At 38.4% G+C, this 20,855-nt stretch overlaps 1 protein-coding gene across 1 annotated transcript in view; it reads left to right on the top strand.

Annotated features, from left to right (window-relative positions):
* Positions 1-20,855, top strand: part of EP300 (EP300 lysine acetyltransferase) — a 79,504-nt gene that overhangs the window by 19,701 nt on the left and 38,948 nt on the right. The window contains exons 3-8 of the mRNA XM_045780123.2: positions 8,904-9,080; positions 10,331-10,592; positions 11,225-11,338; positions 12,330-12,575; positions 20,041-20,134; positions 20,689-20,826. Coding sequence (XP_045636079.1) covers positions 8,904-9,080; positions 10,331-10,592; positions 11,225-11,338; positions 12,330-12,575; positions 20,041-20,134; positions 20,689-20,826 — 1,031 coding nt within the window. The remainder of the gene's footprint in view (positions 1-8,903; positions 9,081-10,330; positions 10,593-11,224; positions 11,339-12,329; positions 12,576-20,040; positions 20,135-20,688; positions 20,827-20,855) is intronic.

Here is a 20,855-nt window from a genome sequence, read left to right as displayed (position 1 = left end):
TTTGAGCTAGCTGGGTTTATACCGTCTTCAGAGAGATATCACTTATTTCCACTACTTGGAATGTCGCTGGTTTTCAAGAGGTATTTATTCTAAAAGATATATTAAATGTTATTTTTTCTCGTTATTTGTTGGCTATTAAGGTGCATTCATTTACTCTGAAACCTCAACTAACATTCCAAGTGTCCAGTTAACCTAATTTTGGTCATTGTTTGAAAGGCTTTTCTTTTTCAAAAAGCCTACTTTTTTAGCTTTCTTACGTAAAACATGCTAAATATATTCTTCAAAACTTTTTAAATGTGCTCTTTATAAAATTAAGATGTTATAAGCATATATTTGATGTTTATTCCTTCATATTTTTCCTACATATATATTTATTTATTCTTGAAGTGATATCACACTACAATTGCCAGCACCTGGCATATAGTTAGTAAAAATATTTGTGGAATGAAAAAGATGACTTTGCTTGGAAGGTGATATCGGAGATGGGTAAGATTTTCACCAGGAGTTAAGAGCAAGCTTTCTCTGTAAGAGGAATAACTGAGTAGGCATTGGGACTTTGTGTTCCTGAGAATCATGATGATGAGAGAGTTCAGGGATGAAATTAAGACATTGGGAGGCACCTGGGTGGCTCAGTCGGTTAAGCAACTGACTCTTGATCTCAGCTCAGGTTTTGATCTCAGGGTCATGAGTTCAAGTGCCTCGTTGGGCTCTACACTGGGCATGGAGCCTTCTTTAAAAAAAAAAAAAGACATAGGGATGAATTGGGAGTGGGGAGACAGAGGTCATATTCATATATAAAAACCCCTTTTATTTTATTTATTTATTTATTTGTTTGTTTGTTTGTTTGTTTATTTATTTATTTATTTTTGCTACACAGTAGAGAATATTGACCTCTTAACTTAGGGGAAGATTCTGTCATTCCTACCTCCTCTGTACATTCTCCCTTTTTGGCACTTTCATGTTGCTGTGTTGATATGGTTAAGTTCGAATATTTGGAGTGGAAACCGGAAACAAGAAGGTAAAATATTTATTAGGTACCTCTTCTAGGTTCTAGAACATACCTGTGAAGAGTCCCTGCCCTCCTGATGTTTATACTCCAGTGGGGAGTGGTGGGGTGACAGACTAAACTTTCACTGATTGAGCAAATATTTATTGAGCCCTAGTTTTGGTGTTGAAGATAGAACAGTGAATAGACTTACTTCATAGAACTTACTTTCTAGTGTGCATGTAAGTTATAAGTTTATAGTATTCTAGGTATGTGCTATGAAGAAAAATTTAAAAAGGAGAGGCTCAGGAGCACCTGGCTGGCTTAGTTAGTTGAGCGTGCAACTCTTGATCTCAGGGGTTGTAAGTTTGAGCCTCACATTGTGTGTAGAGATTACTTAAAAATAAAATCTTCAAAAAAAAAAAAAAAAAAGGAAAGTCTCAATGGGAGTGGGGGCACTATTCTATTTATGATCTAAATCACAAATTTCTTGTATCAGCATTGTTTCAGGGACTGGATATATAGCAGTGTACAAAACAGACAAAATGTCTTTGTGGAGCTTCTGTTTTCAAGGGATGGAGGAATTCAAATATAAAAATATTATTACTAAAATATTTTGTAGTTTTTAAATGAGTCCCACCTATATTTAAAAGTTGATACTTGTAAAGTACTTAGAGCAGTGCCTAACACGTAAGAACTCTAAATGCTTACTTAGTAAATAAGTTTTGGGGAATTACGGAAGTTTAGGATGAGATACCCAATAATATACAACTAAGTACTTTCATAAAACAATGAGTTTTCTCTTTATAGCAGGAAGAAAAGCCTTCTATATTTTCCTATTGAAGATTAAAATAAATTCAAGGTGGTAAAATTGTTGGATAGCAGTTCCCCTTCCATGGGACCAGGTCATAAAATTACCTCAAAGAGCTGATTATATTCATTACATTTCTCCAGAATTCTTAAGAGTTCTAATGATATTTAAGAATCAGGAATTAAGGAAGTTTTCAGTGAGACCTGAAGATTTGAACCCTCTTGGCAAATGGCAGTGGCTTTTGTACACAGTACTTCTTACGGGTGAACCTGTGGTTCAGAGTGTGCACGAAGGTTGTGACGTTACTAATAACATTCTTCCAAAGCCTAACAGTGGTTTATGGGGAAAAGTTGGATCATACCCCCTTTTAATCTAGTCTTGGATTTTAGAGTTAGCATAAGATAAAGACAAAATGTTTTATGTCTTAAAGTTATTTCTGACTGCTCAGTTCAGGAGGGTACACTGAAGAGTGGAATAGTGCTGATCTTGAATCACGCTACCTGGGTTAGCATCTGGGTTGTTACCACAGTCATCCTCCTCTTCAGCTGCATATTGCCAAACTTCTTGGTTAAATCATTTCACTCTCCAGTAACGTCACAAAACATATCTGCCTCCTTAAAAATGCTGATGACAAAAGAAATAAACATTTTTGAAAATCCAGTCCCTAATAGCTGCCCTTTATGTATGAAGAAAGAGATGAAGTTAATCATCATAGTTAATGGCATGGACTGTGGAGCTTTACTGCCTGGGTTAAAAATGAACTCAGTCACTCACGTAGTAGCTATATTACCCTGGGCAGCTTGCTTGCTGTACCTCAGTTTTCCCACCTGTAGAATGAAAATAGTAAAAGTGGGTGTAACCTACCTCATGGGATTATTGGGGAACTAAACGATTAATAGAAGTAAGCTCTTTGTGAGTGGTATATAGTAAGGACTTACTTGCAGAGTAGTAATACTAGTGGTAGCAAGTGCTTAGTATTACTGTAGTTCCTATTTTGTGATGTTCTTAAAACATTTTTTTTTTTAAAGATTTTATTTATTTGACAGAGAGAGACACAGAGAGAGAGGGAACACAAGCAGGGGGAGTGGGAGAAGGAGAAGCAGGCTTCCCACTGAGCAGGGAGCCTGACGTGGGGCTCGATCCCAGGACCCTGGAATCATGACCTGAGCCGAAGGCAGACGCTTAACGACTGAGCCACCCAGGCGCCCCTGTTCTTAAAACATTTTTATGGGGAGGGGGAGAAATCAAATCTAGATCATGTAAGTTAAGGAGTAGTCTTCTAGAGGCGTAGCTCTTGGCTGTAACAGGAGATCAAACAGCTTACCACATGAACAGCTGTTGGCTGGAGGATATGGGAATGCCCACTAGTAGAGACTTCAGTGGGTTAATATTCTATAAATTGGTAGAAGATTAACTTTCTTTGGAACTAAGGACTTTTTATTCAGGAAGTGTTCATTAATACTCTGGAGGGTTCCCCCCTTAGAAAATTTAAAAAAAAATTTCTAGGGGTGCCTGGGTGGCTCAGTGAAAGCATCTGCCTTCAACTCAGGTCATGATCTCTAGGCTCCCTGCTCCGTGGAGAGTCTGCTTCTCCCTCCCTCTGCCCCTTCCCCCACTCAGTGCACGCTCTCCCTCTCTCTTAAATAAATAAATAAATAAATAAATAAATAAATAAATAAATAAATAAAATCTTTTTTAAAAAAAAAGAATAAAAAAATCTGTGAAAGAGCTTGTTATGATTAAAGAGACAAAATCCAGAATATTAATAAATAACAACATCAGACAGTATAATTACTTCTAAATTAGTGTTAGGCTCCAAAAGCTAAGGAGCTACTAAATGTTAATAGGTATTTAATATGTCAGGGCCATTAATTCTAACATCAACCCTATGGTTTTATTCCCATTTTACAGATGAAGGAACAGAGTCAGGGAATGGGTATTGCAGAGAACTCCTGTCTTTCTGACTTAAAAGTGCATGTTGTTTATCACTGTAGTATAATTTCATTCTATTATTATGATCCGTATATTGATAAAACTTAACGCAGCTAAAAACAGATAAAATACTTTTATGTTTCTTAACAGCAATAGTCACCTCCTCACTTAACTTGTAACCTTATATAGGGGTGATCATTGCTAGACTGAGACCTGTAAGAGCAGGAATCCTGCCTGTTTTCTATATTTCAGTCTTAGTGATCGCTGGCCCTTTCACAGACACAGCCTTGGAGCATCCTTTTGTTTTTAAGATTTTATTTATTTATTTGTGTGTTTGTTTATTTATTTATTTGTTTGAGAGAGCGAGAGGAGGGGCCGACAGGGAGGGAGAGAATCCCAAGCAGACTCCACACTGAGCGCAGAGCTGGGTGTGGGGCTTGATCCATGAGTTGCAAGATCATGACCTGAGCCAAAACCAAGAGTCAGACACTTAACCAACCGACTGGGCCACCTCAGCACCCCATCTTTTAAGATTTTTAAAATTTATTTTAGAGAGCACAAGCCAGGGGAAAGGGCAGAGGAAGGAGGAGAAGCGGACTCCCCACTTAGCAGGGCCCCGGGGATTGTAACCTGAGCGGAAAACAGACACTTAACTGAATGAGCCACCCAGGTGCCACCAGTTGCCCTATCTTGGAACATCTTTATGTATTACTTTTTAGCTCTTATTCTATGACAGGTCCTAACCTTCCTTTCCTCTGACTCTGGTTACCTCACATGCTGTGAGGAATTGTGTGTTACTTGGCTGGATAGATTGATATCCAAATTTGTATGAATTGTGACTTATGAAATTGATATTTAAAAAAAAAAAAACCTCTTGAACTTCACTCAAATGAATATTGGCCTTAGGAATAATTCCCTTTTTCCTTCTTTCCTTTTCTCTTTTTAAAATTTTTTTGAGGTAGGAACAGTAATGTTTTTGGAGTTGTTCTCAAAATTAACATCAATTAATGATAGTCTTTGGCATATGATGTTAAAGAGTTTTTAACCTAAAATTTTAAAGTACAGGAGCAGTGATTGATCTGTTTTAGAACTTGGATCGGCCAGGAGTGAAGCAAGTGGGAAGGACCAGTAGGGGCGGCAGGTATTAAGTGTAATAGGGAAAGGAGGAAGAATCCATGTTGAGAGAAAGACTAATCGTAAATGCTGTAACCTGACAGGTTTGAAAGAGGAAAGTCTTATGCCCAAATTTGCCATCTAGATGGATGTGGTTTTAGGTGTGTAGTAATAGTTTGAGGGATAGTCCCAGTAGGGTGATGAGGCCTCCTTAACTAAGGCATTGGTATAGGAGTAATGGGAATGAGCCTGAAAAGTAATGTTTAGAATTTGCTGTAGGTTCTAAGAGATCCCTAGTCCTCCTTGTGTATCATCGTACCGTCAGTTATTAATGTAGTGTCTGGCATCTAACTTGGATACAGATAGATAGCATGGGCATTTATTAAATCCAGGAGTAGTAGGAAATGTCTGCTTGTAGTTTAATTTTGTTTTTGTTATTTGATGAATCTTGGAGTTATACGCATGGTATTGGTTTGAGTTACTGTGGTGCCTGCAAATCTTATTAAGGGTTTTCTCCCCTCTGTGTTAAATATTCCCAAACAATTATTTTCTTTATATTTGAGGTATTACTTTTATTTTTCCTACATATTTGCCAATGATTGCCACTGTTGAGTGTTTTTTGAATTCTTGTGCTCCGTAAGTTTCTGCTTTTAATATACTGAAAACTTAGAAAAAAACCTATAGAGTCAGATTTTTTTTAAAGGATTTATTTATTTGAGAGAATTGGGGGGGCAGAGGGAGGAGCAGGGACACACCGTGCCATTCCCCACCCCCCCCACCCCCAATGCAGGGCTTGCTCCCAGGACTCTGGGATCATGACCTGGGCCAAAGGCAGATGCCTAACCAACTGAGCCACCCAGGTGCCCCTGTAGAGTCAGATTTTTAAAAGGAAAAAAAAAAAAAAAGTACTCCTCTAAGTTATTTTTTGTTTTAGTGCCTAGAACTGTTGTGGCTTTCTGGTCAGACTCCTGGTCCTTTGCCTTTTCCGTTTAGGTGGTTGTCTGTATCCTTGTGATGCAGGTAGGTGGTGGGTAGTTGGACATCAGGATCACTTGAGATATAGAGAAGGGGAACAAGATCAAATAACGAACTACAGTGTAGCCGAAATTAAGTACGGTATATTCCCTTCCTGTTATATTTGGTGGAGGAGTACTGGAGGTACTCCAGGATAGGGATGGAGAGATTGGTTGTATTCTGTCTAACACTGGCAGCAGAACTCTGAAGAAGACAGAAAAGCCAAAAAAAGCCTGAGAGTCTTTGTTGGTCAGAGTGACCAGAAGTGTCAGGAATGAATTACTGCCAGCTGATCAGTGCAGTCTGTATATTTGAGACCATAGTCCACTTTGGAGTTTCTAGGTAATGCATTGTAATTGGGAAAACAAGCAATGTCAGGAACTGGTTGAAACCCAGTTATTGTAAGCAGGTAATGCAGTGTCTTATGTGAACAAATGTGAAGGACTAGATAATACTGTGATATATTTGAGTAGAGATATTGTGCTTATTAAGAGACATCAAGGTAGCTTACAAATCCCTGTGTTTTATTTTCATAAATAATGGACTCCTAAAAGCCTAATTTATTGTCTGTTGGTCTTTTATGGTCTGTCCTGCAGATTCTGTGTTAGAATGGCTTTCATTTTATGTTTGTCACAAATTTCCATGCTAGTAGAGGAAACACAGTCAAGTGAACTGTAACTCCCCCAGATGTAGGCCTATGTATATGAACTATATTCATATACATACGAATATATGTACTTTCGTACTTTAAAAGCATGTGAAGGAATGGCACTTGTAGCCACACTTGAAACTACCAAAAGAAACTTGAACTTGTGTTTAAGCCTGTTTCTGTATTTGATCGTCCCTACAATCTTATTGGCCAGATCCACTTAGGAAATTCCAGTTATTGGAGACTGAAGCAGTAAGTTTTTTACTGTGGACGCTTCCCATTCAGGCTGCCCCATTCTTGTATGCTTTCCCCTAAACCTTGCCACTTCCCTCGGGCTTATTCCCTGAGTTACTGAACTCCTAGTCTCTGATCTCATCTGGAAACTGTAAGTGTTCTTTAATTTTTCATTACAGGCGAACCTTTAAACTGATAAAGATGTCATATTTCTATAAATTCTCAGAGTATAGATACTGCATATGATTTAAAGAACAGTTTTATTTACAGAGGTTTATGTGTTTATTTTATGACTTTCATATTTCTGTTTTCCTGAGTCAGTGGGCTCTTTTGTCTATCAGGATTAGGGCAGTGGGGCTACAAAGATAAATGAACTAAGGTTCTTTCCCTTAATGTGCGTGGTCTAAGGGGATAGAAGAGGCATGCATTTTATTTTATCATCTGTGTTGTATCAAAATGCACAAACATTTATTAGGGTAGGAAAAGAACTCTTTAGCAGTCTAGAACAATAGATGCTTCACAGAGATGGTAACTTTTGAAATGTATCTTACAGGATGAGTAGAGACTCTGTAGCTGCTTGTGAATTGTGGTGTACCAACTAAGTAAGCAATAGAAAATGAAAATTGGACTGCCTCTTTGTGAACTTAGTAGTTTATTTCCTTTACAGGTTATCTTTCAGGAATCAAATAGGAAGGGAGAGTATGCCACTGCCTAGTTATAGGGAAAAGGAAAATCTTTAAGGCAAATGCTAGAGACTGAAGAAGCAAGTTGCTCCTCAGATTTGCAAGTTAATGGGCACAGGCTATAGTAGGATACTGTGGATAGTCAGGCCTCATGAACATCATGAAGGCTCTGGGGAGAAAATAGAATAGCAGAAGGCAAGAAAACCTGTTGGACACAGTCTACACAAGCTGTGATGAGGGACTTGAATTAAGACAGTGACAGTGGACTGGGAACAGTTTTTTTGGGGGGGGGTGTCTTTAGAGATAGAATTTGAAGGCCCCTCTGATAGAACTGGATCTGGCTAAGAAGAATAGAAATCTAGTATGACTCTTTTTAATTGGGTAGTAGTACTAGTCTTCTCAGTTCAGTTCTGAGAGCTTTGTTGTATGTTTTTAATAGGTGGTGTTTCACTTGTGGTGGGTTCTTCTATGGAAGAATAGGATTGTAAGTTGCATCATTGCTATCAGTAAAACATTGGCATCTGAATAATTAATTCTTTCTTTAAATTAATATCTATCCAATGTGATCGCTCCAGATTGTCATAAATACAGACACAAATCTTTCTTAACTATATAGGGGTACAGAGAAATTCATAACCTTAGGTGCCAAGCAGGTAATTTAATGAATAAAGCAGCTAGGTTTAAGGCTGCAAGGAATGAAGTTTGCTTGTTCTATCTAAGGGATTCAGATTTCAAGTTTTAAAATCACTGTGCCACCGTATCCCTAAGTGAAAAAGGACACATCCCCTAAATTATCCATTTTCTACCTTTCATATGAACAAAATGCTGAAATAAGCATTCAGATGCTCTTGACATATCACACTCTCTGACATATTTAGGGATTAGGTCATTTATTGAGTTTAATTTATTAAGCCATATTTTGTAAATTAAATAAATGCATCTACTTCATTCAAGCAAAGATGAATGGCAAACCTTGATTTGCAGATACAGTTTAATGAAGATGCTTATAAGTTTTTAAAACACATTTATCTCAAATATTTACAGAAAAAAGCTCTGTAGATTTACTCTACCTGAGCTGAAGCCCCTGAATCTTAATCTTTTTTTATAATTTTTTTAAAGAATTTATTTATTTGAAAGAGAGAGTGTGCACATGTTGGGGGGGGGGGGCGCAGAGACACAGGGAGAAGCAGACTCCCGCTAAGCAGGGAGCCCAGCTCGGAGCGCTGTCCCAGGACCCCAGGATCATGACCTGAGCCGAAGGTAGATGCTTGACTTGACTGAGCCACCTAGGCACCCCCCCCCCATAAATCTTACTCTTGAAAACATGAGTATTTTCATGAACATACTTCAATAGTCTGTTTATAACAGCAAAGGACTACCTTTAAAATTATCTTTATAAATTAGGAAGTGGAAAAGGAAAAGGAATGGTAATGTTCTGTTTAATTAAATAAGATTTAATTTCTTGTCTGTTTTTATTCTTAGATGGGAATGATGAACAACCCTAATCCTTACGGTTCACCATACACTCAGAATTCTGGACAGCAGATTGGAGCCGGTGGCCTTGGTCTCCAGATTCAGACAAAGTCTGTACTACCAAATAACTTATCTCCATTTGCAATGGACAAAAAGGCAGTTCCTGGTGGAGGAATGCCCAACATGGTGGGTAGTAATCTATCTACAGATTTGTCTTTAAACTGGCATTTTGACAAAGGAACTGTTAAACTTTCATGCCGTCTGCTATACACACTAGGAGGTAATGGATGGACCCTGTGATTGAGGAGGCTTGTGCCTTCCTTCCATTTCCCATGGGTTTTTGTTTCTTACAGTATTGTTCAGTAAGGGTGCTTGGCCAAATGGGAGCAACTGGGGCTGCTACAACGAAAATTTTGTGGCCTGCTATAGTACATATCCTCTGCTTGTGAGCATTTCTATGGAATAGGAAAGTAGAACATTTCTCATCTTGGGAAGGACTCTCTGGCAAAGGATTCCGACTCTCAGTGACCGTATCTACTGATTTGTATCTGATATTTTTCACTAATATTCATATATTTGTATCTGATATTTTTCACTAATATTCATATATTTGTATCTGATATTCATACAAAAATAACCTCCCTCAAAGTTACACATTGTTTTAAACAGTGATTTTTGTTTTGGGAAATCTTCCAAAGCTTCTAACATTGCTATTTTTCTTCCTTTTTTTGGTGCAAAAAGGAATTTTAATAAAGCACGGGGACAGGACCGTGGGCAGAAGGAGCTGCTGCTTGCTATTTTTCTAAAGTAAAACGATTTCTAGTTGTAAATTTGTTAAGTAGTTTGTGTTCACCTTTGGCAAAAAATGTCCTGTAGAAATGCTACTTCTCTTTCAGATTTTTTTTTTTTTTCTGTGTGTCATATATTCACTGAATTGCCTGTATTTCAGGTAGTTTAAGTACTAGAGATATAAGAATGAATAAAACAAGGCATCTGTCTCCAGCAATGTTTACTTTTTTCACTAGGGAAAAAAGGGGGCTTTCTTCCATAATTACAAAAACTAATTTTTCACCCACCTAAAAGGCCCCTGCTGGGTCTCCCAAGGAGTTCTTCATTGATACTGTGTTTCAAAACCTGACTTGGACATTCTCTTCACTACAGACTCCTTGCCTTTTCCTCTCCCACCGCAGCTTATCATGCTCTTCTCTTTATTTTTGCTTTGTATACTGTGTATACTTTGACTATATTACTTGGTAATGTAACTTTTTTTCTTACTGAGCTTCTTGGTAGGATCCATTGTTTGTTTACCTTGGAATCCCCTGTGGCACGGTAGACTGTCCTTAAAGGTTTTAATTGAACATGTCTAGGTCTGTATTTATTAAAGAGCACACCGTGACACCTAATGTTAAATGTATCTTTGTTGTTTTATCCTTTAGGGTCAACAGCAGGCCCCACAAGTCCAGCAGCCAGGCCTTGTGACTCCAGTGGCCCAAGGGATGGGTTCTGGAGCACATACAGCTGATCCAGAGAAGCGCAAGCTCATCCAGCAGCAGCTTGTTCTTCTTTTACATGCTCATAAGTGCCAGCGCCGGGAGCAGGCTAATGGGGAAGTGAGGCAGTGCAACCTTCCCCACTGTCGCACAATGAAGAACGTCCTAAACCACATGACACACTGCCAGTCAGGCAAGTCCTGCCAAGGTGAGTGGGCTCAAAGGGTTTCTGTGCGCAGCAATTAACATTTAGAGTCCAAGGGAAGAGAGAAAATGTGATCTGCTGTATTTTGAAACTCCTTTACTGATAATGTCTTACTCCATATTAGGATGTGAATAAAATTCAGTATCATTTTGTCAGTATCTAGGGACGTGGTAGAAATTTTAAAGGATATCCCTTTTGTGGTGATCCTTATCGACTTTGATTTGGTCCAGCATAGCACACTTTAAGTATTATTGAGGATTTGCTAGTTGTCAGATAGGCAGATACTAAAAACAATGTGACCCAACTTAGTACATTTTGTATATTTATGGAGTCATTAGAAATCTGTTTTTATAGAGTAAAGCAGATTACACATCTTAGTGAAAAATATGGGCTTTGGAGCCAGGTTGCTTAAGTTTGAATCCCACTTTGAGTACTCTGACTATGCAAATTGGTTAGCCAGGCTTTGCCTGCTTTCTCAACTATAAAATGTGAGTGCTAATAGCTACCCTACAGGGATGTTAGGAAGAAGAAATGAGTTAACATTTGTAGCACTTGTTAAGTGATCAGTAAGTTAGCTGATAGTAATGTAAAAAAGCATAAGCTTCATTTGAAAAAATTATTTTTCTTCTTTTTAGTGGCACACTGTGCATCTTCTCGACAAATCATTTCACACTGGAAGAATTGTACAAGGCATGATTGTCCTGTGTGTCTCCCCCTTAAAAATGCTGGAGATAAGAGAAATCAGCAGTGTAAGTGATGAAATCGTTTGAAGCTTTTATACCGAAAATATTAGACTCTTACCAGTGCAGTTTGGTGGGATTTAGAGTACTTCTTGATTATGTGAAGTTCCTGTGAACTGCTTTGTGCTATCCTACTAGGTTGTTTTCACTCCTGTTAACCTCATATTAATGAGATGAGAATTGATCTGCTTAATACCTAAACTAAGATCCAGAAACTGTTAATGGTCATTCTGTATAAAAACGGTGAATTTATGCTTCGTTTTTACATTCATGAAAACTTAAAAAACAATGACATTGGGCAAGTTACTCTTTTATTCTTGTGGTCTGAATATTTAGATAACTTGAAATTATTTGAAGAGAAAGGAAAAAAGTTTGAGATTATTTTTAGAAACTTGGGATGATGAGGTTTTCTTAGAGAAAGACAAAAGTAAAAGTAGAAAGATTTAAGTGCAGCTACCACACCTCCTCTCTAGAAACAAAACATTAAGCACTTAGGGTTGAAAAGACAAATTTGGAAATATACGTGCAGCATGTGAAGAAGAAATTAAGTACCATAAGTTAATGAACAAGTCATAAATAATCCAGGAGAAAATTGGGATAAGGAAATAGTTTAATAGAGGGAGGACATACCAAAAAGTTCACTATTGAGAAACGAAATAAGGTGCTGTTTCTCTCGTATCACGTTGGCAGAAATGATGCTCCTTGGTGTTGGTGTGGCTCTGAGTCATTCATACACTGTTGGTGGGAACACTGATACAGCCTGTGGGGAGGCTTTTGGGTATTCTGGATCAAAAGCCTTTCGTGCCAGTGACCTTCTTTTGACCATTCAGTTCTGCATCTAGACATTTTTTCAGGGAAATAATGAGAAACAAGATGCATGTACTGAGCTGTTTCATAATCACATAACAATAATTTTGTGTCTTTGAAATTCATGATGGGTTAGTCTGTTTTTCTTACATCTTTAACGTTGTAATCCCTTTTTTTTTTTTGTCTTCTCTAGCAATTCTGACTGGAGCACCAGTTGGACTTGGAAATACTAGCTCTCTAGGTGTGGGTCAACAGTCTACCCCTAGCCTAAGCACTGTTAGTCAGATTGATCCCAGCTCTATAGAAAGGGCCTATGCAGCTCTTGGTCTGCCCTATCAAGTAAATCAGATGCCGACGCAGCCCCAGGTACAAGCAAAGAACCAGCAGAATCAGCAGTCTGGGCAGTCTCCCCAAGGCATGCGGCCCATGAGCAACATGAGTAAGTTTGTGTTCTCCCTGGTGACAGATGTGGTGTTGGTTATATATGTAAATGCCATGTAATATGCAGAATTACCTCCTTAGTTTATTTTAGTCTATGTGTGTGTGTCTGTCTCTTCCCACTCTTAATTTTTTTTGTTATGTGATTAATTTTTTTAAGTTTTTTTTTTTTTTTTTTAAGTATTTATTTATTTGACAGCACGCACAAGCCAGGGGGAGCAGCAGGGAGAGGGAGAAGCAGGCTCTCCACTGAGCAGGGAGCGTGATGCAGGGCTTGATCCCAGGACCCTGGGATCATGACCTCTGCCGAAGGCAGACACTTAACCGACTGAGCCACCCAGGCGCCCCACATGATTAATTCTTGAAATAATTTTTTAAAGATTGTAGTATAAAAGCCTCATCACAGTCCGTATACCAGATGCAGCTGCTGGTGATTTATATCCTTCTTAATCCTTTCATGCATTTGTGAATTTGTATTTCTAGAAGTGGGATCTTGTGTGTTATTCTATAACAAACTATTTCTTTAACACAATTAGGACATCTTTGACTTGACATACCCATTGTATCCTTTTTAGTGGTTGAAGAGTAATACATCATATAGAACAATCTTTTACACATGGACATTTAGGTTTCTTTCTCCACCCCCCCCCCATCTTAAACCACACAAAGAAATTGTTGTGGGGGTGCTTGGGTGGCTCAGTTGGTAAAGTGTCTGTCTTTGGCTCAGGTCATGATCCCGGGGTCTGGGATCAAGTCATGTGTCAGTCTCCCTGCTCGGGGGAGCCTGCTTTTCCCTCTCCTCCCTGCTTGTGCTCTCTCTCGCAGTCTCTGTCGCTTTCTGTCTCTCTCAAATAAATAAAACCTTAAAAAAGGAAAGGAAATTGTTGTGTTTTGGTTTGAAATGTGTAGAGATGAGTGTGGTTGTTGTTAATACAGATTCCCATATTCTTGCTGAAGTAGTCTGCCTTTTGAAATAGCTTAGTGAATGTATGTGTTGACTTAACTTCTTCCTATGATATGACTGAGGGGAAGAGTGAGCAGTGTTCTAGTATCCTTATTTGGGGCATATTTTTCTTTTCCTCTGTGTAGTGAAGTAAAGGAGATTTGCATTTAGATTGTATCCCTTTGCTATTAAGCAGTTGAACATCTATGCCATTTTGTTTAAATAGTTAAGTCCACTGGTGAGTCAGTGACTTTTAATACTTTGCCTCTCTATTCTAAAATTGTCTTTGGTGATGAGTTCTTCTGTAACTAAAAAACAGTGTGGGCACGTCTGGGTGGCACAGTGAGTTAAGCATCCAACTCTTGGTTTCAGCTCATGTCATGTTTTCTGGGTCCTGGGATCAAACCCCACAGTCAGTCTCTGCGCTCAGTGCAGAGTTTGCTTGAGATTCTTTCTCCCTATCCCTCTGCCCCTCTCATTTGTGCTGTTTGTCTGTCTCTTCCCTTAAAATAAATAAATCTTTAAAAAAAAAAAAAATAGAAGTCTGGTTCTGTATAGTCCACCATGTTTTTTCCCTATGAAGTCCATTGTCATCCTCCAGTTTAATATTTGTAGCAAGCTTTTGTTTCTGCCCATTATTGTTCAATGCTAAATGAGGAAAGAAAATTGGGCACGCTACTCTTAAAAAATGTAATCTTGTTGATTTTTGTGCTTTTTAACTTGAAAGTACATCATTCCTTGACAAGCAGTGCTAACTTGTTAAATAATTATTGAGTGAGGAGTTGAAAAAACTAGACCAGAAACTGGGATGAAGAGCTAATCCTGCCTTTTCAGGCTAGTTTTCAAACTGTGTGTATTCAAATACATGGAAAGGGGTCAGAAATAAAGATGTGGGGACTTCATTTCCCCCTCTTCATTTTTTTTTTAACTTAAGATTGCTTTTTTCTTCTCTTCCCATGTTATCCAAGTGTTACCCAAACTCTTCCTTGAATTTTAGGATCTCAAGCCAATGCAGTTGTCTGCCTGTGCTTGGCCTGGATTTTCATTTTTATAATTGGTTTTTTCCCATTACTTTTTCACATCTCTGTGTTTAATTCCTAGTTTTGTTGTTTTTGTCTCCTCTTGTATCATCTGTGTACAGAATCATTTGAAAGTTAGCTTCTTGAGATTTCTTTTTCCCTTTTCTCAGTGTCTTTATTTTAGGATTGAAGATTAATCAAGTTTCCATCTATTTCTTGTTAGTTGAGTTAATGATGCCTTATTAGTAATTATCACCATGAGCCAAAACTTCTGGAATACCTCATTTATTTCTTCTGTTGTGTTCAATCCCATCTTAAGAACTAGTGTGAAAACATAAACTCTTCTTTTGGGCATGTTACATCCTCGTGGTTTCTGTTCATCAGGCCCAAGCCAGATGAGCAAGGCTTACATATGAAGTGTTATTCTTTTACACCAAAGCCCTTTTAAAAGTAATTAGTCCATGGGGTGCCTGGGTGGCTCAGTCGTTAAGTATCTGCCTTTGGCTCAGGGCGTGATCCTGGCGATCTGGGATCGAGCCCCACGTCAGGCTCCTAGGCTGGGAGCCTGCTTCTTCCTCTCCCACTCCCCCTGCTTGTGTTCCCTCTCTCGCTGGCTGTCTCTCTCTCTGTCAAATAAATAAAAATCTTTAAAAAAATAATAATAATAATTAGTCCTGTGTGTTTATGTTGAAGGGTGCCCCCTTTGTTTTTATGAGTTCCCTAAAACTTAGATAATAAATGCATCTGAAAATGGAATCCCCCTGATTAGGGCATGTAATTTTCTCCAGTCTTTTCTTATTCTTTTCTTTCCTTTTTGAGAGAGAGGGGGAGAGAGAATCTAAGGCTTTACATCCAGCGCAGAGCCTGATGTGGAGCTCAGTCTCACGACCCTGAGGTCATGACCTGAGCTGAAATCCAGAGTCCGATACTTAACTGACAAAGCCACACAGGCACCCCTCTCTGCAGTCTTTAAGAGGGTTTTAAGAAAGTATTTTATTGCATATTATGAACATGTGACCTCTTTTACACTTCACGTCAAAATCTTAACCAATTTATTAGTAGTTGTTTTAAAGATTTATTCATTTGAGAGGGGAGAGAGAGCGAGCATGGGGAGAAGGAGAGGAAGAGGAAATCTTAAGCAGACTACGCGCTCAGTGTGGAGCGCATCGTGGGGCTCAGTCTCACAACCCTGAGATCATGACCTGAGCCAAAACCAAGAGTTGGATGCTTAACCAACTGTGCCACCCAGGAACCCCAGCAATTTATTAGTTTTAACCAAAACTTTATACTTCTGAATAATGTTTGGACTGAGGATTACTATAAATTGATTTTTTGGGGGGTACTTAAAGTGATCCTTTCAGGCTTCTATTTTTAGAGTCTTATAATGGATTTTACTAGGAATATAATGATTTTGATGATCAGAAATAATGACTTTGGAGTTGCATCTTGGCCTTAGCCCAAGAGCCATATTATCAGAAAGAGTAGGGGCGCCTGGGTGGCACAGCGGTTGAGCGTCTGCCTTTGGCTCAGGACGTGATCCCGGCGTTGTGGGTTCGAGCCCCACATCGGGCTCCTCCGCTATGAGCCTGCTTCTTCCTTTCCCACTCCCCCTGCTTGTGTTCCCTCTCTCGCTGGCTGTCTCTATCTCTGTCGAATAAATAAATAAAATCTTTAAAAAAAAAAATAGAGTAAAGAGCAGTTCAATACTCAAATTAGTGTTAACTGTATTTTTTTGATGTCTCATGATTTTAAAATACTAAACCAGACTTTTTTCACTCCTGTTTTCTTTCACTAATGGTCTTTATTTTAGGACACTTTAGGTTTGAACCTGATATGGTAGACTATATCCACAAACGGGACTATGTTGTGTCCTCCAAAAGTTTAAGATCTTTATTGCATTTGTAAACAAAAGCAATTTACTTGAGTATATTTCCATTTACTCCGCAACCTAAACTGTTTATCTTTTATGTTTTTCCAAGATCGGGACTCCCAAGTGGTTAGTGCTGTCAGGTCTCACCCATATTATTTTAACCCTAAAGTATTGTTGGGGACCCTGCCAAGAGGGCAGATTGGATATATAATCAGAAATCCATGAGAAAACTTCATCAGAAAATTTGGGACATAGGGGCATCATCAGAAAATTTGGGACATAGGGGCGCCTGGGTGGCTCAGTCGTTAAGCATCTGCCTTTGGCTCAGGTCATGATCCCAAGGTCGTGCCCCGCGTCGCGCTCCCTGCTCGGCGGGAAGCCTGCTTCTCCTCCTCCCACTCCCCCAGCTTGTGTTCCCTCTCTTGCTGTCTCTCTCTCTGTCAAATAAATAGATAAAATCTTTTTTTAAAAAATTGGGGACATAAAAACATTTTTTCGTATCCTCCTTTACAGCAGTTTAAAATACTCTAAGTTCTTCATAATCGTTGCAGATTAAAGGTAAAGGTGGTATTTAAATGTTTTCTTTCCTCCATATGAATACATTTTTTTTCTTCTAAATTTTCATTTGGAATTTTCAAAACTTACCTAAAAGTTGTAATACTCCAGTAAAGACCATACACATACCTTTTACCTAGATTTCTTTATTCTTAGCATTTTTGCCACGTTTGCTTTGTTTCTGTATGTTCTTGAGCTGTCCCGACATTTGACTGCTGTTTCAGCATATTTCCTACTAAAAAGGATATTCTTCTCCGTGACCACAACACCATTATCATGCCTACAAAATTTAACATTTGTCAGTGTCATCTAATGTAGTCTATATTTTAATTTCTCCAATTGTCCTCAAAGTCATTTGAGTTTTCTCCAGTTTGTTATGTGCCATTTGTTTCTCTTAATCTAGAAGTCATCTCCCCTCTATTCATCACACATTGACTTTTGATGAACACTGTAGATTGTCCTATAATTTGGATTAGTCTGATTGTTTCCTTGTAATTAGATCCAGATCAAACATTCTTGGTACGAATATGTCATGTATAGTGGTGTGTATGTGATCAGGTTTAAATAATTTCAGCATAAAAATGTCTTGGGACTCTTTATTTGCCTTTAACTGGCCTTTGTAGTATCCCAGTTCTCTTTATTATGGACCTCCAAATTATTGGTTAGCTATCTTTCAGCTATTTTATGGAAATTCTGGAAATATTACTGTTAAGAACTCCTGGGTTTTGTTTTGTACTCTCTTCTAATGGTCTTCTGTCTCACCTATTTGTCAGACACAAGTGCTAGTTTATGTTCCGAGGCTGTTGGATTTTTAGAAAAGTTGTATTTGTGTTTATGGGTCTGTGTCACACCATCTTTCCCTGAGGTGTGTAGTACTGGGTACGATGAAGCACCTAAGCAAACCTTTATACTAGTGCTTGTAAGCAGACTGAGATATTGTCACTCTAACAACCTGGGACTACAGGTTTGTCTCCCACTGTGGCAGAACTGGCTGTAATGCTGGAATTTTCCGTTAAAAATTTCAGGTACCTTTGATTGTTGGGGACATTTGAATAAATGAGAAACAGCATTCATTCAGATGCGCTATGTGCTAAAAACAAAAACAAAAACCACATATGAAAGGGGCATGGCCCCTACTTTGAAACATCTCTAGTTTGTATAGGCGAGGAAGCAGTTAAGCAGACAAAACTACAAGATCTCTGTTAACACACATCAGTTTATAGAGATTTTGTAGCCAGAAGTTGGAACCCCTTCTGGAGCCCTAAATTAGAGCCTCTTTGTATAAGACTTCCTTGACCATATTTGACCACATTCTTACAGTCCCTGCTGAGTTCCTGTACTCTATAAAGGTTAGTATGGGATTCCTCCTAGGGGTTAGAGAACAAAAATATATTATTTTTTTATTTTTAGAGGGGAAGCAGGGCAAAGAAAGGGAGAGGGGAAGAGAGAATCTTAAGCAGGCTCCACGCCCAGTACAGAGCTAGTTCATGACCTGAGCCAATATCAGGAGTCAGATTTAGGGCACCTGGGTGGCTCAGTTGGCTAAGCATCTGCCTTGGGCTCAAGTCATGATCTCAGGGTCCTGGGATTGGCCTGCTTCAGGCTCCCTGCTCAGCGGGGAGCCTACTTCTCCTTCTCCCTCTGCTGCTCCCCCTGCTTGTGTGTGCACACAAGTGGCCCCCCCCCAATAAATAAAATCTTAAAAAAAAAAAAAAAAGACCCTTAACCGGCTGAGCCATCCAGGTGCCCCAACAAAAATATATTCTTGATGATTTTTAGGTATTATGATTCCTTCCCCCTCCCCACTTTCTGACTTAATCTCTGGCAGTGCCAGTATCGTTATACTTCCTTCATTTTTGTATTCTCAAGTGAATGTTCACTGTTGGGACTTTTTTTTTTAACCCCCTCTTAGGATCTTAAATATTAACCTATATAAGGGTATTCCTTCTCAAGTTATGATTGAGCCATAACTTGGAGTCCGTGCCGAATATTAAATGGACCTGGGGACCTCATAGAGAATGTTTTGCTATGTTTTCATGTGCCGTCAAAAAACAATAAGCAAATTGGTGGAGTGTCGTCACTTTTTCTTTTACTCCTTCATGCTGTTGCCATCAATAAAGCAAATAAATGTTATGGGTACCTAATTTCTCTTAAAAAATGAGTATGTACACATGAATTGTTTACACTGACAAATACAGAATTACAAACAATACAATTCTGTTTTAAAAGACCACTTCCAGCCACTACATTTCAGAGCTGGGTTGATGTTGACAGAAGCAAATTTCTGCTTAAGTATTTAGGAAACATGGTGAAGGAAAGCACCAGCAATTTTCTTCATTAAATGTTATAGATTTAGCCAGTTATTTGCATTATAGTGGGAAGTTTTTACCTTTAGGTATATTAATAGAATTGTGTATTCAAAAAGTTTCCTTTTTTTTTTTTTTTAACCACATGAAAATCTGGTTTAGTGGAATATTGCTGTTTTTGTTTTTAAAGAAATAGACTATTCATTAAAATTGCTAATTGAAGAGGTAATGTATGAACACAGAACTGTTCTGGCCAGTTTGAAGGAGTATTCAAATGTTTAACCACAACATCATCTTTCATTCCCCCCTCTCCAAGGATCATCACACCTAGGTTCCTTGTGTCCTTACATAAGTTGTGCTTATGAAAACATGCATATGTAGTTGTTACCTAAACAGTTTTGGTTCTCGTTTTTTTGCTCCTTTTAACATCGTTGAACTCAGTGTCTATCCGTACGTATATGAGTACACCTATAAGACAAAATATCAGAAGTAGAAATACTAAGTCAAAGCGTGTGCATGGATTTTTTTGTCAGCATTTGCCAAATAGCCCTAGTATTTTTTTTTCCTGGTTTGTCATTTGTCTTTTTTCTCTTGGTGATTATTTTATTTATTATTCAAGTTTCTAAATGTCCTTACGGCTTCTGGGTTTTGAGTCTTTGAAAGGACAAAAAATTCTTGCGGTATGTTCTCCTAGTACTATAAAAGCTTTTCTTTCTGTCGTTTGTTCTTTTTGCTATTGGTATTTAAAATATTCTTTGTTTGTTTTGATCTAGGTGCTAGTCCTATGGGAGTAAATGGAGGTGTAGGGGTTCAAACGTCAAATCTTCTTTCTGACTCAATGTTGCATTCAGCCATAAATTCTCAAAAGTAAGTTTTTTCTCGGTGTTTGCCCTATGTCATGTTTTAAACACTTGTTAGAATTCCTTATTTGAGTTGTTTCCTTGATTTGAAGCTGTCCTTGATGAATTAAGGCAAATGTTATATTTGAGTCCCTGCTTTTGGCTTTCTACAATCTTATTTGAAATTGTGTCAATTATCGGGGGTAACCTGTACTTTCCCTGGATATAGTAATGAGTTGCAAGTATGCAGCTGCTTGAAGAATGAGTTTACTCTATCCCAGAGGTAAGAATTAATCCATTGCCCAGTGGCTTCCCTGGGATAAGTTGTGTCAAAGTAACGGTTTAGTCTTAGAACATGTAACACTTAAATCTTCTAAACCCAGGACTTCATCCTCCCCTCCAGAGGATGAAGTGTTGTGGGTTAACTCTGCCTCACACAAGTACAAACACATACACTCTATTTCTTTATATAAATAGACTTGTCATAGTGTGTTGGATCCATTGTGGTCATCACTGTCAGCTCTAAATGAAATCTTTCTCCTACCTTTTTCACTAAAACTGTTTCACAATTCCTTTTTAAAGCCCAATGATGAGTGAAAATGCCAGTGTGGCCTCCCTGGGTCCTATGCCAACAGCAGCTCAACCATCCAATACTGGAATTCGGAAACAATGGCATGAAGATATTACTCAGGATCTTCGAAATCATCTTGTTCACAAACTGTATGTCTTATTCATAAAGACTGGGCATG

This window comes from Ursus americanus, chromosome 17 (assembly GCF_024610735.1).
Source record: "Ursus americanus isolate L20-20 chromosome 17, mUrsAme1.1.p, whole genome shotgun sequence".
Lineage (NCBI taxonomy): Eukaryota > Metazoa > Chordata > Mammalia > Carnivora > Ursidae > Ursus > Ursus americanus.
The sequence above is the reverse complement of the archived record's forward strand: the minus strand, read 5'-3'. Positions and strand labels throughout refer to the sequence as shown.